Raw genomic sequence first — 15,073 nt, forward strand, 5'->3', positions numbered from 1 at the left:
CGCGACCCAAAAAATGCTTTCTTTTTGTCCCTCATAGAAAGTACTGACGTATGGTCATTAGATGATGTAGTACATGTCCTATAGACGAATTCTACACTGTTTACCAATGCTATTTTAAAAGTTTCGCTGGTAATTTTATTCGTCATTAAAAGGTCGTTGTAGGTAATTCTAGAACCGAAAAATAGAGAAAGAAAAAGAAATAAAAAGAAAATTTATTTTACTTTTGTAGTACAAAATCATACTCCCGCTTTTATAGCCGATCCGTTTTACAATTATTCTAGCCAGTAGTAAAGGTGACCATCTCCTCAGAACACGTGCTAAGAGAAATTGCTTGAGGAGGAGAGAATAACCACCATGTAAGCGTATAGTATGAGCCAATTGTACGGGTACCGAGCTCAACTTTCCTACGTACCATCGCCTTTTCTGGTCATAAAAGTTCATATATCGCCAATAACAAACAATTATAATATTTTACCCTCGTTTGCAATCAAAATGTTTGATACGCGCAATTTCAATTGTCTCCGCATAATCAATTGCTTTCTTCAACAAGCGAGCAGTGTCAGTGGAACGTTGAAATATACATCATGCTAAACAAGAGAACATTCGAGGGTATACATAGGGATTACTCAAAATGGACATGCATGACCAGTAGGGCTTTAACAACTTCTGTTCAAGCTACTACATTATTCAATTGTAGCGAGAGTCAGCCGTTTGGCCGCTGGACCTTTCGAAGAGCAATACCATCAATTAAATGTCCCTAGTGACTAAGAGAAAACATTAGTCAGTGATCATAGTTGTAATTGGGTATAAATGGCCAGTTGCCACTAGTTTTGCCCTACATTAATGATGTCAAAACCTTACCCGCGGAGTAAGATGTTGATGAAAAGCATTGTTCTAGTTTTTCAGTTGTACGTATTGTAATCGCTGATGACAAAGCAAAGCAAGCAAAATTAGAATTCTTGCACTATATGCAGGAGACTCCAATTTATCTACACAATATATATATGAAGGATGAGATGAATACATTTCAACTTTGCCTTCAAAAATACTACATTTCTTTCGAGTTAATCACTCAATTACGTTACAATAGATACTAAAAATGACAGTCGCAAGCAAGGTATTGGTTTTAGGAGCAGGGTGTTTTTGGGGAACAGAACATGTGTTTGCTAAAGCATTTGCAAACAACAAGGGTTTGATTAGTAACATAGTTGGTTACGCCAATGGTGATGAAAAATATCACGGGGTTTCATATCAGCAAGTTTGTAGCGGGGGAACGGGCTTTGTTGAAGTTGCTAAACTAACCTACGATCCAGCTCAATTGTCCACTGAGTCCATCATTGATCTTTTTTTTAGAATGCACGATCCAACCCAACTCAATTCCCAAGGTCCAGATGTTGGACAACAATACAAGTCAGCAATTTACTACACCGATGAAGAACAACACAAGGTTGCTGAACAATTGAAGGAGAAATACCAAAAGGAATGGTACCCAAACAAGAAGATTCAAACTGAGATTGCTCCATTGAAGGTGTTTTATGACGCTGAAAGTTACCACCAAAAGTACCTTGACAACAATCCTGGCGGATACGAATGCCCAACTCATTTCATTAGAACAGAACCACCACGTCAAGGTTGGTTTTGATTTGAGAACATTTATAGGAGATTTTTTAGCAATTTTCAATATACATTGATTATTAGACAAAATAATCAAATGAATGCTGTCTCTCAATTGATGATACTTCTGACCCCCAAGGGGCTGTAGAGGTTGCATGAATCACTACGCGTGGTGAACGCCAAGTGAAAGAGATTGACGCTACAACCTAGCTTGTTCTCCCTCATATATCTCCTCTAGTCTCGGAAGCCAAAGTAGAAGAGTCAAAGTTGGCTAAATCTTAGATGTCACTAGATGTCACGTCTTGTGGAGTTTGTAAGTTGGTAAGTACATCGCAAGAAGGGAGCGCACAAGTTTTGCAAAACGCGTCAAATCAAACACCAATATTTTCCTCAAGACTTCACACCTTCAACCTTCATTGATCCACATCACAACATGTCTCTATGGGTAGACAAGTATAGACCAAAGACATTATCGCAATTGTCATATCATGAGAGTATAACTCAAAACTTGCGTGCACTTTCCAAGTCTGGAGATTTCCCCCATCTTTTAGTTTATGGACCAAGTGGAGCAGGAAAGAAGACGAGAATATACTGTACTTTACATGAAATATTCGGATCCTCAGTTGAAAAGCTTAAAATTGATGTCAAAAACTTTGTAACTACATCCAATCGTAAACTTGAATTCAATGTTTTGAGTTCTCCATACCATTTGGAAATAACACCTTCAGATATGGGCAACAATGATCGTGTTGTAATTCAAGATTTGTTGAAGGATGTCGCCTCAACAGAACAAGTTGATTTTGGGAATCAAAACAACAGAAGACACAGGTTTAAAGTGGTGATCATCAATGAAGCTGATTCGTTAAGTAGGGATGCACAGGCGGCTTTGAGAAGAACTATGGAAAAGTACTCATCAAATATTAGATTGATTTTGGTGTGTAATTCGATATCCAACATTATTGCCCCTATTAAATCAAGAACTTTATTGGTGAGAATTCCTAGTCCATCAGTTGAAAATATAAGTTCAATTTTGGGTCACGTTGCTGAGAAGGAGCATGTCAAGTTTTCATCCAGCAATGGACAAGAGATAGCTCAATTCTACAGTCAAGTGGCGACTACAAGTCATTGTAACTTGAGAAGATCACTATTGGCATTTGAAACTATTTACATGCAAAATGAAACTATCAATGTTAAGCAATTGCATTCAGTAATTGTATTAGATTGGGAAATTGTTATAAAGAATATGGCCAAAACAATTACTACCAGTAGGAATGTGGCGACATTGGCCAAATTGAGAACTGTTTCATACGAGTTGCTATCTCATTGTATTCCCGCAAGAACTATTTTGAAGAATTTATTGTTTGAATTGATTAATTTGGCAGCGGGAAAGACGGCTTTAATACAAGAAATCGTGAAAGTTGCATCTACTTTTGATGAGAGATTGAGTCTTGGCCAAAAAAGTATCTTCCATTTGGAAGGTTTTGTAGCAAAGATTATGGTCGCAATTGATAATTACAGTTAAAGATTTATAACAGTTTGTACTTAATGGTCAATATATCTCAACCTGCCACATCTCTAGCCTCAGTAGATAAGCAGCATCAATTCTGGACTTTGTTATCACTAGATTTGACGTTATTAGCTGCCTTCTTGTGCTTTCCATCAACAACATCGTCATATGCCGGAAGATCACCAGCGTTCAAAAGTGGTGCCCCAGGATTTTCCACGTCCCCTTCAATATCATCATGATATGGAGTGTGGTGATTTTGTGAACTTCCTTCTGTAGAAGCATTATGATGGATGATTCCATGTTGCTGCTCAGATATGGTGTGATCCTCTCCACCAAGCCTGTGTCCTGGTCCTCTATGTTGATTCTGATTGTGGGAATGTGAATCACCCCCTTGGCTTTGTTGTGGTGCCCCGCCGCCTACCTGACTTTCATTATCGCTTAGTCTGGTGTATCCTTCAACGCCACGACTAGGGAAGTCGATGTAGAATAAGAAGTAGATAACAAAAACACTTCCAGGTATATGACCAAAGAATGTCAACACCACAGTAACAAGAAATTCCTTTGTGAAGACTGTTCGTTGGGCCAAAAATATCGCCAATGGTGGGAGAAAAATAGCTGCCAATACCAAAACAAACTGTTCAGGTGGGCTAGGTGCTGCTTGTGGAATGGCCATTATTAGAGATATTTGTTAATTGTGAATAGTAGTGGCAATATCAGGATTTGTTTTTATCGAATGCGAATACTTGGAGATTTCTATTTATAGGTTTTCTCTCCCGCAAATCTTCGGACTTTAGACAAGTAAGAGAGAAGTACAGCTTGTGCACCCAGTCTACCAATTGAGACTAACTGATGCTGAGTACTAAAAGAGACAATCTTTCGGTAAAGGGCAGGAGGTAAATATCCTTACCAACAGGATCCACTGCAAACTTACCTGAAACTTCTGTCCATTGTATTGCAATTCATGCATGAGCTTTACTGCCCTAATTTCAACCTGGTGTAGAACGAATAACAAGGAAGTTTTACCGCTATTCATTTACAAAGCATATAACATTTATCTACCACAAACGTAGAGTCAAACCACGGTGCAATGTTTTGTGTGTTGTAAGAAATACGAAAATACGAACATTGATAAATGTTGGAAAAAACTTTTGATTGCCAACCACAATTACAACCATCAACACTTGAATCCATGGACTACATCAAGAAACAGATATGGGGACCTGACCCTAAGGAACAAGTATGTTGACGTGCTCACGTTTCTACCATTTGTCAAGTACTAACTTCTTTTAGATGAGAAAGATTAACCAGCTTCTTCGAAAGAATAAGCGCGAGTTGGATAGGTCGATCAATCAACTTCAACCCTTGAAAAAGAAAACTGAAGGATTGATTAGAAAGTCTGCTAAGGAAAAGGATTACAAGACAGCTAAATTGTATGCCAAGGAATTGATTAACATCAATAGACAATATAATAAATTATACACTTCCAGAACTAGAGTCGAATCAATAACAATGTCTATCAATGAACAATATCTGATGAACAAATTGACCAAATCTATACATTCATCCACCTCAATTATGAGAGATGTTAATCTGTTGATTCATATTGGTGCTGTTTCTCAAACAATGCAGGAGTTGTCGAAAGAATTGACCAAAGCTGGCATCATCAATGAGATGATGGACGATATGGTGGACTTGGATTATGAGGAAGATGAAGAGTTGGAAAGCGAGTCACAAGAGGAGGTTAACAAGATCATTGCCACATTGACAGAAGAAAAGACTAGCAAAGTGTCCGAAGTTCCTACCACTCAACTTGAAGCACCACATATTGAAGAGGAGGTTCCAGTTACGGAAGAAGAGGATGAGGAGGATACTATTGCCATTGATGAGATAAAGCAGAGACTTAGAGCACTACAATCATAGTGGGTGCCATATTAGAGTACGCTGGTATTACAATATACAAAAAGCAATCAACAACACTGTCCAGATGCATGTTTGTGGGTTGTAAGAAAACGAGTTGCTGGAGCTCTCTTCATCATCTCCATACACACTATTGGTCAGATCTTTTGAAGTGCCTTGGAACTGAGAACTATCAGTTGTATTCGTATAATAAACAGAAACATAATCAGTGACATTTTCGGCAAACAATGAATGAGTGTTTGGACTGGCTCTAGCAACAACGAAAGAGCTGGGGATATGAAAAACATTTCCATCATCGAGATCATCACCATCAATTACTGTGTAAGTACTATTGCCACCATTACTGGACATGAGTGCAAATCCTCCCTTTCCCGCTTTCTTCAAAAGCTTTTTGTTGACCTTCTTTTCAAGGTAAATACCTGCATTATACTGCCATTTGGGGATCAATTTCTTTTTCTTTTTAATCAAAGCCTCAAGTTCAGGGTCAGATGCATTGGTGTAAATCAAGGAGCTTTCCAAGGTGGTGAGATTATAACTTTGATACGTTAAGTCGTTTTCTCCGGGAACATTTGTCTGAATCAAATCGGTTGCATTAAAATCAGTGGAGACTGGCTGTCCATTGACTAACATGGCTAGTGCCATCAATAGCAAGATGTGAAACTGCGTCATGAGCTTTTCTATTGATGCAGAAGAAAGAGCGGTAATTTTTGGAGAATAATAAAAAATGAATTTGGGAGGAGGAGATCATTGTATATCACAAAGATGGATCCAATTTAATGAAAATTTTCCGTATCAAAATAATGATTATATTAAGAAGAGATAGATACTGCACGAAATTATATAAGCGAGAGTACTAAATTGCAATATGAACGCTTTGGAATCAAGCATTGCGTCAATGGGGTCCGAATTGCTAATATTGGCGTAGTTGATAGCTGTAAAATTACCTGAATTCACACTTTTCTCAATAACCATTTTCTGATCCTCTTCGTCGGTAACAGTCACATCCTCTAAACTAAATAATTTGAACGTCTTTTTCTTCTTCTTGTTATCACTTTCCGATGATGAATCACAATCAGAATCCCAGTCTGAGTTCGAGTCAGATTCCGGACCGGATGATTTCAGTTCGATTATAGTGGGGATAAATGTGGTTTCCTTTTCGGTGGAACCCTCGTCGATTTCCTTGTTTAAAAATGCACCAGCACCAAGACGCCATTTCGGGGTGCTCACTTTTGTCTCCTTCTTTGTCCCCTGAGCTTGAAACTCGTTATCAGTTTGAAACTTACTCCTCAAACTACCCTCAGGTGTTTGCTCGACAAGGAGAGCGTGAAAGATGTCATGGTTGTTTTGGTATTGTGAGTTCCCCCCACTATAGCTGATAACTTGCGAAGTGAAAATTGAAGATTGAGCTTGAGGTAATTTGGTTTGTTGATTGCCATCCATCGGAGAAGCGTATCCAACGAATAATAAACAAACTAAAGCTTTCAACATCTTCGTTTGTTGATGGAGTGGAAGGAGCCTGTGTTAGTTCTTAGGGGGCAAATATTTTGCAAAAGCGATATTTGTGTGCTTTTGCAATCAAAAGGTTTTGTTACACAATTTTGTTATGTCGAAGATCAAACTTTATTAGAAGCAGTATAAACCAAATATACACCATAAGCGAGAAGCTTTAGACTCACTGAGAATGTAAACCTTTGACGATTGGTTGAAATAAATACTCGACGAGCTGGTATTTGCAACTTTCAACTTGACATTATCACTTGTGCCCATATTTGATTTCACTTGCCACGCTTCAAATTTGTCATTAAATTCATCTTTATCTTTTTGAAAAACTTCTACTTCAATCATATAGTCGTCCTCGGCGTATTCTCTTTTTGCATAAATTGAATGATTTCTGAACGAACGAAATCTGCCCCTGTCGTCTCCAAGTGAGGTACGATGATTGTAATACAAACCGGGGTAGTTCTGGCCAACCTTTTTCACCAACGCATCCTCATTATATGAAGTGCGTTTACTTTCATCGGCCATGTCAAGAATACTGAGACCTAAAAACCAAAGTTTTCCTTCATTATTGGACGAGTCACTATCTTCATCCGACTCAGAGCCAGAAAGGTTCACTTCTTTACCCTCTGCATCACTCTCTTCTTCACTTGATGAAGATTCCAATAACCACTGGGGTGGCGCATTGGGTTTCGATTTCAGTTTTTTAGACTTTTTGGGCTTTTTTGTTGGTTTTTGCTCTTCAACTTCGGGCTCAGTTTCAATAATAGTGATGGGTCTTTTCTTATACTTTGCAATTTCACGGCAATCTTGATAACCCATTTCCTGTGCCTTGTTTGCAAAAAGACCAGTACTGAATGACCATTTAGGCACTTTGTCTTTTCCTTGAATGGTGAATATAGAGTTGTTGACGTTTCCTGTTGTATTTATCGATGCCTTGAAGTTGTACTTTGACCCTTGCAGTGACGTTTTAGTAAAGTCGCTTATGGAATTATTCTCTGGGTGTGAAATTTGCCACTTTGCAAGATCTTTAACCAGGTTGTAGAACGACTGATCCTCGATACCTCCGACGCCGTTGAGGAGATAAATCAAAAATATTAAGTTCGTATACACCCACATTCCGTTCATTACTTTCTTTTGAGTTTTTCAGAAATCTGTTATGGAGCGACCTGGTTTTGTCATAAGTTTTGCATTTAAAAAAATAAGAGTTCCATTTAAAGTATGTACAAAGTACATACACTTACAAATGCATTAATCCTGCTCATATGACAATCCGTTCTCTTTCCTAATGTCATCCATGATGCCCATCACAAGTAGACTCTCAGAATGAGGCATTATCTCGTTTTCCAACTTACCATCGTGAATGTCATCCGCCACTGCATTTGCCTCATAGATAAAGCCATTGTACCCCGAGTTGTCCTTGTATTCATATATTTCTTTACCTTCCTTGTTGAAAATCTTAAAGTGCTTGGCCCTGGCTGGATTATCGCTATACATCTCGACCCACCCTTTTGAGCCCTCAAGTCTAACGCACGCCTTTGGCCCGTCAACTAACTCAGACGAAGTAAGAAGTGCGTGTTTACCGTTTTCGTACTTGATAATAATGGAGCCAAGGTGGTCCACCAAATCGTTATCATCTATAGTAAGGAAACTTTTATGTTCAAACTTTGCAGCCTTGTCACCAACTTGATCATCCAAAAGTATTCTGGAATAAGTAATGGGATAAATACCGATATCCAAAAGGGATCCCGCCGCTAAAGATCTATCCCTTACCCTTGACGTCAATGGCCAGCTTTTGACGTCACAATTGTAGCTGAAATCCGCGAACAATCTGTGTACATCACCGATTACCTTCTCTTGGTACACCTTTTTCTTGAGTTCTTTGATTGCAGGGAAGAATCTTGTCCAGACAGCTTCCATAAAGAACTTATTGTGCTTTTTTGCAACCTCAAGTATTTTCTCCGCTTCTTTTTTGTTCACTGTGACGGGCTTCTCACACAAGACGTGCTTGTCATTTTCCAAACAAGAAATAGCTTGTCCACAATGAAAGCTATGTGGAGTTCCAATGTAAACCACGTCAATTTCCAGATTTTCATAAAGCTCTTTGTAAGATTGAGTAACTGGGGTCACGTCATAGTTTCTTTCTGGGGTGATGTTATTGCTCTTGATGAACTCCTCACCTTTGGATGCATTGGAACAACCGACACTTCTAATAATATGACGATATTCAGTCTTTCGATCATTGTTGAGTAATAAATCAAAGACAAATTGCGAGGAGATATTTCCAGCTCCTAATATAGCCCAATTGAGAGTGATTGTCATTTTTATTGTGAGTTGGTGTTGTAAAAGACTTGGGTGGTAGAAACTATTTTTTCTTCACGTTGAACTCCGTTAGTTAAAGAGACCGAAATCAAAGATCCAGACTACAAACAATTACACATATTGTAAATTGTAATTCATTGTATTCTTGTATTTACACTAAAACTTCAAAAATAAGGGCTCTTTAATGGAAGTTTGGCATCCCTGTCGTAAACTATCAGGAAGTTTCCTTGTTTGTTCAACCACCTTTTCTTTATCACTTTGACTGTAGACATAAGGAAACGTTCTTGCACCTCCATTTGCGTCTTTGCCAACGTTTATATCGTCATTGCTAGCACTTGTGATGCCTTCGCCGTTGTTCAAATGGGATTGAAGTAGCTGGGATTGCGACTGTGATTGGATTCCAGACATGTTACCCTTGTTTAAAAATGAAGTGACATCAATCAAGTTTTCTGATAAATCATTCACTATATTGCTGAGCTCTTGTTGTCTCTGTTGTTGTTTTATTAACTCCTCCTCTTGCAACTGGTCGAAGCCTCCTTGTTGGCTTCTCCTTAGTAGTGACGTTGTTTCATCGTACTCATCATCTGAATTACGGCCACCCAAGCATGAAATGCATAACCCCATTGAAGATGAAAAGGCTCTTGTTACAGCTGTATGATTGTGGAGTTTGGTAGAATGCCCACTATGTCGTGCGCTTTTCTTATCGCCGTTACGATGCCGTAAGAACAATCGTCGTGTAAACTATGACAATTTCTTTAAATTCTCCCCCCTAATTTGTCCTTGATTAGATAAAACGCCACAACTCACCTTCTTTTACAACCACGACTCACCAAACCATGTCGAAAGCATTATGCTGTTATGCATTTGAAACATTGTTCACTGAGCTCAATTTTGAGCTGACCAAAGTGCCTCTAAAAGCGTATTTCAAAGCTTTACAGGAAGATGCTAGCAAACTTCCACAGTCTGCTCCACTTTTCGTCACCTGGAATAAAAACTCACAGTTGCGAGGCTGCATAGGTACTTTCCAAGAGTTTCCTGTCGAATCTGGAGTAAGGAAATTTACTATCAGTTCAGCATTTCAGGACCCGCGGTTTTCGCCGATTTCGACCAAGGAAGTTGCTAGTTTAGAAGTGGACGTGACGTTATTAGACAAATTCCAGCCAATTAGTGATTACAATGACTGGACAATTGGTGCACACGGGTTGAAAATATCACTTGATTTAGATAACGAACTCTATCTGGGTACCTTTTTACCTTCTGTTGCAGAGGAACAAGATTGGGACAAACTTACGACTTTATATTACTTGCTAAAGAAAGCAGATTACCCGGTTAGTAAAAACCTGACTGAAGAGTTCTATTCAACTGGTTTGAAGGAAGGATGGTTGAAATTGACCAAATACGAGGGATTAAAGGCACATCTAACCTACGATAGTTTTATCAAAATAAGGGAGTCCATCTTGGAATAAACATGTTTGTATGAAGATTTATGGAGCATCATGCTGGGAATTTTGCCCTACTTGGTCAATTTGAGCTTTGATGTAATTTGAATGGAGGCGAGTAGTACAGTTCAAAGGTGCCCCCTATGATGAAACGAACCTAAGGTTGCTCGATTATATAAGGCTTCACTTCTGAACTCTACTTGCACAAAGGGCATGGGGCATGTAACATAAGGAACTGAGGTAAAAACAACCCATTCATGTATTGACTATGGGACTTACTTTGTTGGAATTGAAAGACTGTAATTGTGTAGGTGATAGTAGATGCGTCTTCAGAAATTTCTACGTGATTGTAGTCGGATTGGATTTGAAACTTTATTCGTCTTTCAGTATTTGGCGATGTACAGGAAGGGATACACCAGTTAACATGCATCTTTTAAACAACACAATATACGCTAACAATATCACTATGCAAATGTTGAGGTATTCCCCATCAAACAAGCAACCAACGGTCTGAGAATATCCATATTCAATCCCCTTCTCTGTGATGTTAATTTTCTGTTGCGTTATTTTGCAGCTATTTATACCTATTTCCGAAGTTTAACTTTTTCCTGCAACTCGGAAAAGCATTTTGCCCCCCCACAACTCAAGATTCAAACATCGAAACCTAACATGGTATAAAAGTATAACTTCGAAAAATGATTCTACGTTACCTCAAATCAACGTAATCCAACACTGGTACCTTACTGTTCTTTTCCAATGTTTAAAAAATCAGCTAAGGATATTGTGGTTCTATCTGCATTGAGAACACCAGTCACCAAATCGGTCAAGGGTGGATTAACTCAGCTTTATCCTGAGGAGTTGTTATATCAAGTTTTGCGAGGCTCAATTTCCAAATCAAATGTGGATCCCAATTTGATTGATGATATACTCGTTGGAACAGTTTTGCAGACTTTAGGAGGTCAAAAAGCTTCGTCGTTAGCAGTGAAAAAAGCTGGATTCCCAATAGAAACTACAGTAAACACAATTAACCGTCAATGTGCATCTTCAGCCCAAGCTATTACCTACAGCGCTGGCTCAATCCTCAGTGGTGAGAACAAGTTTGCTATTGCAGCTGGCGTTGAATCCATGACACACGATTATTTCCCTCATCGTGGTATTCCGCAACGAATTTACCAACCTTTTTTGGAAGGTGCCAGTGCAGAGACAAAGAACGTGTTAACACCAATGGGTATTACCAGTGAGCTGGTTGCGGAAAAGTTTGGGATCAGTAGACAAGTACAAGATGAATTCGCTGTGCAGTCGCATCTAAAAGCTTCAAGGGCAACAGATTCGGGTCATTTTGCAGACGAGATAGTGTCAGTCGAGTCGCGCAATGAAGCTGGAGAAGCAATGCTTGTAGCGAAAGATGACGGAATTAGACCCGGATCAACGTATGAAAAATTACTGGCTTTGAAACCTGTATTTAAAGAAAATGGAGTTACAACGGCGGGCAATTCTTCCCAAATCTCAGACGGTGCTTCAGTTGTTATTTTGACAACACGCGAAAATGCAGAAAAATACGGATACAGACCCATAGGTCGATTTATAGGGTCAAGTGTCGCTGGTGTGCCTGCTGGGTTGATGGGAATTGGGCCATCAGAAGCCATACCACAATTGTTGGAAAGATTTGGCTTATCGCATAAGGACATCGACATCTTCGAGTTGAATGAAGCTTTTGCTTCGCAACTGATCTATTGTATTGAAAAATTGGGTTTAGACTATGAGAAAGTCAATCCATACGGTGGCGCAATAGCCATCGGTCATCCGTTAGGTGCTACTGGAGGTAGAGTAGTATCCACTTTGTTAAATGGGTTAAGAGCACAAAAGAAAGAGTTGGGAGTTGTATCTATGTGCACCTCAACAGGCCAAGGTTATGCAGGATTATTCATTAACGAAAATTAAATAACGTTTAATTAAATTAGCTATCAAATAAATCAATCTTATCTCTATCAAATTACTCTAAATATGAAACAAACGCACCAACCAGTAAATTAAAGTACCACTCAATACAGGAATTGTAAAATTGTCATCTAATCCCCAAAGGTCGATGAGTTCTGAAACACTAGCAATCAAACCAACAAGGATTGAATAAACGTGAAAATTCAACTTACTCAGCTTTGGTGTCCAATAGATATCACCTGGATTGTTAACATCATAACATGGAATGAAATATCCATAAAGTAAGTATGCTGCAAACATGCCGACTGCAAAGCTACCCAAAGATCCAGCTACAGACTTTCTATTTCCGATTTTAGGTGTGTACTTTCCGTACTTGCGACCAACTGTGGAAGCTGCGGTATCGGCCCAACTCAATAATAAGATACTCAAAACACTAATGTCTTTTGGGTATAAATACAACACAATCAATACACCTGCCAAGTAGAATAACGTCCCATTGTACGAATTCCTTTCACTTTCGCGAATGATGAACCACATTTGTGAAGTAATAAACTTGTTGATTTCGGGATTGTGAAGCCTTACCAAGTCATTGATTAGTACACCTGAAAAGCATGTAAATAATGGAACAAACAACTGTGGGACCGTGGTCCCCTTTGTATACAACCATAAAGTCAAAACACCGATAGATGAGTGAAACACTTTCCTAGGAATCTCATGCTTTACCAAAAACTGCTTAAACTTGCCTTGGACCGGAGACGAAGAAATTTTATCAACCTTACTTTGATTGTTTACATTTATCTTTTCCATTACACCTGAGTCAGTCACGTCTAGATCGGTGTCGGAACTTTTTCTTGATAAAACTTGAATTCCATCCTCTTCTTCATCATCGTTGTCATCGTCTTCTTCTGACGAAACATCCTCATTTGTGGTGTTGTAAATATATGTTCTGTCCTCTTCTTCGATGTATGAATTCTTGGCTTCATCAAAATCTAGCATACTAAATGAAGTTACATTTTGAGGCTTAGGTTTTGGTGATGAGGTTTTCAATGTACCAGCAGCAGCTGACATTTTAGGTAAAAACTTTTGATTTATATATGGGGCTATTGTTTATGAGGACGTATAGAATAGTTCCTGATGAGCTCTTGAGGCGCAAAATCAAAGTCAGCCAGAGCGTGATGGTTGTTTATATTTTCGAATGATCTGACTCTGTGTGGAAAGAGTTGTGATTTCTGCGCATATAAAGAAAAAATTAGTCCGATGCAATAGAACAACGGAATCAATAATCTAACGGAGAAGCCGAACAAACAAAATGAGATGAGAATCCCAGATATAAAATATGGACTATACACCTCGAACAAACTCAATAGGAGGTGGTTCTTATAATCACTTTCAATGATGTTTTCAACCACCTGTTAATGCAAAATCAACAATAGTATATAACGAATAAAATTCAAAGATCCGTGTACAGCACTTGCTGAGTTAAGTTTGGACTCAAAGTCAAAAACATCAAAGTTGAAACTCTTTGTGGTATGCATTCTCGCTCTGCGATCTCTTGATGAGGAAACTCCCTTTCCGGCTGAAAGACCCAGTTGCGATACATCAGCAGCGGTGTCCACCTTCTTGGGTGGTGAATGAATCAAATCTTGATCATAAAGTGGACTTCTTAACCTTTGGTCGCTCCTTGGGTACTCTACATCGAACAACTGCTCAGATTCATTATCACTGGATACGTCACCTAAGGAGTACTTTCCATCGTAATATTCCAGAGTCAGTTTGGGGAAATACTCTTCATACTGCGTGATTGATGGGACACTAGGTACATTTGTAACTTCTGTAAACTGAATAGCATTTGCATCGAAATAGCCAATTTGGTGATATTTATCGAAAAGAATTGTATACTCTCCTTCTCTTAGCACTCCCAACATTTCAACAGAGTCTGTTTCAATAACACTTGTGGCAGTTGAAGTCGGGTGTTCTGCCCACACAATTTTTGGTTTGTGATAAGGCAAATCCAGTTGTATTTTCAGTCTTGTATGATGCTGAAATTGCGGCATCACCATAACTGAATTCGGGAGGTTTTTCCTCGTCATAATTTGCCTGCCATTAATTTTTGATTTGGAAATACCACTGTCACTTATGTACTCATTTTCGATAATTGATGCAACAGACATCCCTGATATTGATTTATGAACAGATTGTGGGAGCATCTCCAAAGAGGTTACAACTGTAGGACCTTCGCTACCCCTTGCCATTTTCTTTCGAAAACTTACCTCTTGGCGATTCATCTGCTCCCTTAAATCTGCCAACAACAGTTCCAAACGCCGTATTTCTGATAGGGTATCAAATTCCAAAGTGGGTGTGCTCGGTGGTGACGAAAGGTAAATTAATTCGGAAGATACAGCAGTTGAAACCTTGATAGACTCTGCTCCACTTGCTACCCTCGAATGTTGAGTCTTACTGACAAGCGGATGCGAATAGGTCATAATTTTATGAATTAACGATCCTGTTTCAAAAGGCATAGATGACGTTAATATATTTTGATTAATGGTTTTTGACTGGTTTAACATCGGATTATTGGTATCAGCAAGTGGGGGTAGTCCAATATCCAAACGAGCTCCATCAAAGTTCACTGGAACACCTTCATGCAGAATACTGACCAATGAGTTGGCATGATTTAATTCGAGAGTTTTGCGTCGAGGTAATACTTCCTTCAAAAAATTGATATGGTGCTGAAATTGTTGTTCTACACTTGAAAAGTTGTGACAATAAGCTGGTTGAAATAAAAACAATGCAAGAGCCGTGGATACAATGACAAAATACATGGCAGTATAGTGGATTT

At 38.8% G+C, this 15,073-nt stretch overlaps 13 protein-coding genes across 13 annotated transcripts; 5 read left to right on the forward strand and 8 right to left on the reverse strand. All coding sequences in view use genetic code 12, as the record gives it.

The window, feature by feature from the left end:
* Nucleotides 1-1,099: 1,099 nt before the first annotated feature.
* Nucleotides 1,100-1,642, forward strand: CORT_0A12180 (Mxr1 methionine sulfoxide reductase; the record flags this gene model as incomplete). Its single annotated transcript, XM_003866993.1, has 1 exon — nucleotides 1,100-1,642. The coding sequence occupies one exon, from the start codon at nucleotides 1,100-1,102 to the stop codon at nucleotides 1,640-1,642; it is 543 nt and encodes a 180-aa protein (XP_003867041.1).
* A 405-nt stretch (nucleotides 1,643-2,047) lies between these two features.
* Nucleotides 2,048-3,136, forward strand: CORT_0A12190 (Rfc5 hypothetical proteineteropentameric replication factor C subunit; the record flags this gene model as incomplete). Its single annotated transcript, XM_003866994.1, has 1 exon — nucleotides 2,048-3,136. The coding sequence occupies one exon, from the start codon at nucleotides 2,048-2,050 to the stop codon at nucleotides 3,134-3,136; it is 1,089 nt and encodes a 362-aa protein (XP_003867042.1).
* Nucleotides 3,137-3,212: 76 nt separating this feature from the next.
* CORT_0A12200 (hypothetical protein) lies at nucleotides 3,213-3,794 on the reverse strand (the record flags this gene model as incomplete). Its single annotated transcript, XM_003866995.1, has 1 exon — nucleotides 3,213-3,794. The coding sequence occupies one exon, from the start codon at nucleotides 3,792-3,794 to the stop codon at nucleotides 3,213-3,215; it is 582 nt and encodes a 193-aa protein (XP_003867043.1).
* Nucleotides 3,795-4,310: 516 nt separating this feature from the next.
* On the forward strand, nucleotides 4,311-5,041 carry CORT_0A12210 (Vps24 protein; the record flags this gene model as incomplete). Its single annotated transcript, XM_003866996.1, has 2 exons — nucleotides 4,311-4,358; nucleotides 4,412-5,041. The coding sequence occupies 2 exons, from the start codon at nucleotides 4,311-4,313 to the stop codon at nucleotides 5,039-5,041; spliced, it is 678 nt and encodes a 225-aa protein (XP_003867044.1).
* Nucleotides 5,042-5,068: 27 nt separating this feature from the next.
* CORT_0A12220 (hypothetical protein) lies at nucleotides 5,069-5,707 on the reverse strand (the record flags this gene model as incomplete). Its single annotated transcript, XM_003866997.1, has 1 exon — nucleotides 5,069-5,707. One exon carries the CDS (start codon nucleotides 5,705-5,707, stop codon nucleotides 5,069-5,071), a length of 639 nt encoding a protein of 212 aa, XP_003867045.1.
* A 135-nt stretch (nucleotides 5,708-5,842) lies between these two features.
* CORT_0A12230 (hypothetical protein) lies at nucleotides 5,843-6,526 on the reverse strand (the record flags this gene model as incomplete). The annotated part of the gene is made up of 1 exon (XM_003866998.1): nucleotides 5,843-6,526. One exon carries the CDS (start codon nucleotides 6,524-6,526, stop codon nucleotides 5,843-5,845), a length of 684 nt encoding a protein of 227 aa, XP_003867046.1.
* Nucleotides 6,527-6,661: 135 nt separating this feature from the next.
* Nucleotides 6,662-7,663, reverse strand: CORT_0A12240 (hypothetical protein; the record flags this gene model as incomplete). Its single annotated transcript, XM_003866999.1, has 1 exon — nucleotides 6,662-7,663. One exon carries the CDS (start codon nucleotides 7,661-7,663, stop codon nucleotides 6,662-6,664), a length of 1,002 nt encoding a protein of 333 aa, XP_003867047.1.
* A 123-nt stretch (nucleotides 7,664-7,786) lies between these two features.
* CORT_0A12250 (hypothetical protein) lies at nucleotides 7,787-8,857 on the reverse strand (the record flags this gene model as incomplete). Its single annotated transcript, XM_003867000.1, has 1 exon — nucleotides 7,787-8,857. One exon carries the CDS (start codon nucleotides 8,855-8,857, stop codon nucleotides 7,787-7,789), a length of 1,071 nt encoding a protein of 356 aa, XP_003867048.1.
* A 156-nt stretch (nucleotides 8,858-9,013) lies between these two features.
* CORT_0A12260 (hypothetical protein) lies at nucleotides 9,014-9,481 on the reverse strand (the record flags this gene model as incomplete). Its single annotated transcript, XM_003867001.1, has 1 exon — nucleotides 9,014-9,481. The coding sequence occupies one exon, from the start codon at nucleotides 9,479-9,481 to the stop codon at nucleotides 9,014-9,016; it is 468 nt and encodes a 155-aa protein (XP_003867049.1).
* Nucleotides 9,482-9,693: 212 nt separating this feature from the next.
* On the forward strand, nucleotides 9,694-10,323 carry CORT_0A12270 (hypothetical protein; the record flags this gene model as incomplete). Its single annotated transcript, XM_003867002.1, has 1 exon — nucleotides 9,694-10,323. One exon carries the CDS (start codon nucleotides 9,694-9,696, stop codon nucleotides 10,321-10,323), a length of 630 nt encoding a protein of 209 aa, XP_003867050.1.
* A 729-nt stretch (nucleotides 10,324-11,052) lies between these two features.
* On the forward strand, nucleotides 11,053-12,237 carry CORT_0A12280 (Pot1-2 peroxisomal 3-ketoacyl CoA thiolase; the record flags this gene model as incomplete). Its single annotated transcript, XM_003867003.1, has 1 exon — nucleotides 11,053-12,237. One exon carries the CDS (start codon nucleotides 11,053-11,055, stop codon nucleotides 12,235-12,237), a length of 1,185 nt encoding a protein of 394 aa, XP_003867051.1.
* Nucleotides 12,238-12,294: 57 nt separating this feature from the next.
* On the reverse strand, nucleotides 12,295-13,302 carry CORT_0A12290 (Dgk1 protein; the record flags this gene model as incomplete). Its single annotated transcript, XM_003867004.1, has 1 exon — nucleotides 12,295-13,302. The coding sequence occupies one exon, from the start codon at nucleotides 13,300-13,302 to the stop codon at nucleotides 12,295-12,297; it is 1,008 nt and encodes a 335-aa protein (XP_003867052.1).
* Nucleotides 13,303-13,646: 344 nt separating this feature from the next.
* Nucleotides 13,647-15,056, reverse strand: CORT_0A12300 (Pga27 GPI-anchored protein; the record flags this gene model as incomplete). The annotated part of the gene is made up of 1 exon (XM_003867005.1): nucleotides 13,647-15,056. One exon carries the CDS (start codon nucleotides 15,054-15,056, stop codon nucleotides 13,647-13,649), a length of 1,410 nt encoding a protein of 469 aa, XP_003867053.1.
* Nucleotides 15,057-15,073: the final 17 nt, after the last annotated feature.

Source organism: Candida orthopsilosis, assembly GCF_000315875.1.
Source record: "Candida orthopsilosis Co 90-125, chromosome 1 draft sequence".
In the NCBI taxonomy this organism is placed as follows: domain Eukaryota; kingdom Fungi; phylum Ascomycota; class Pichiomycetes; order Serinales; family Debaryomycetaceae; genus Lodderomyces; species Lodderomyces orthopsilosis.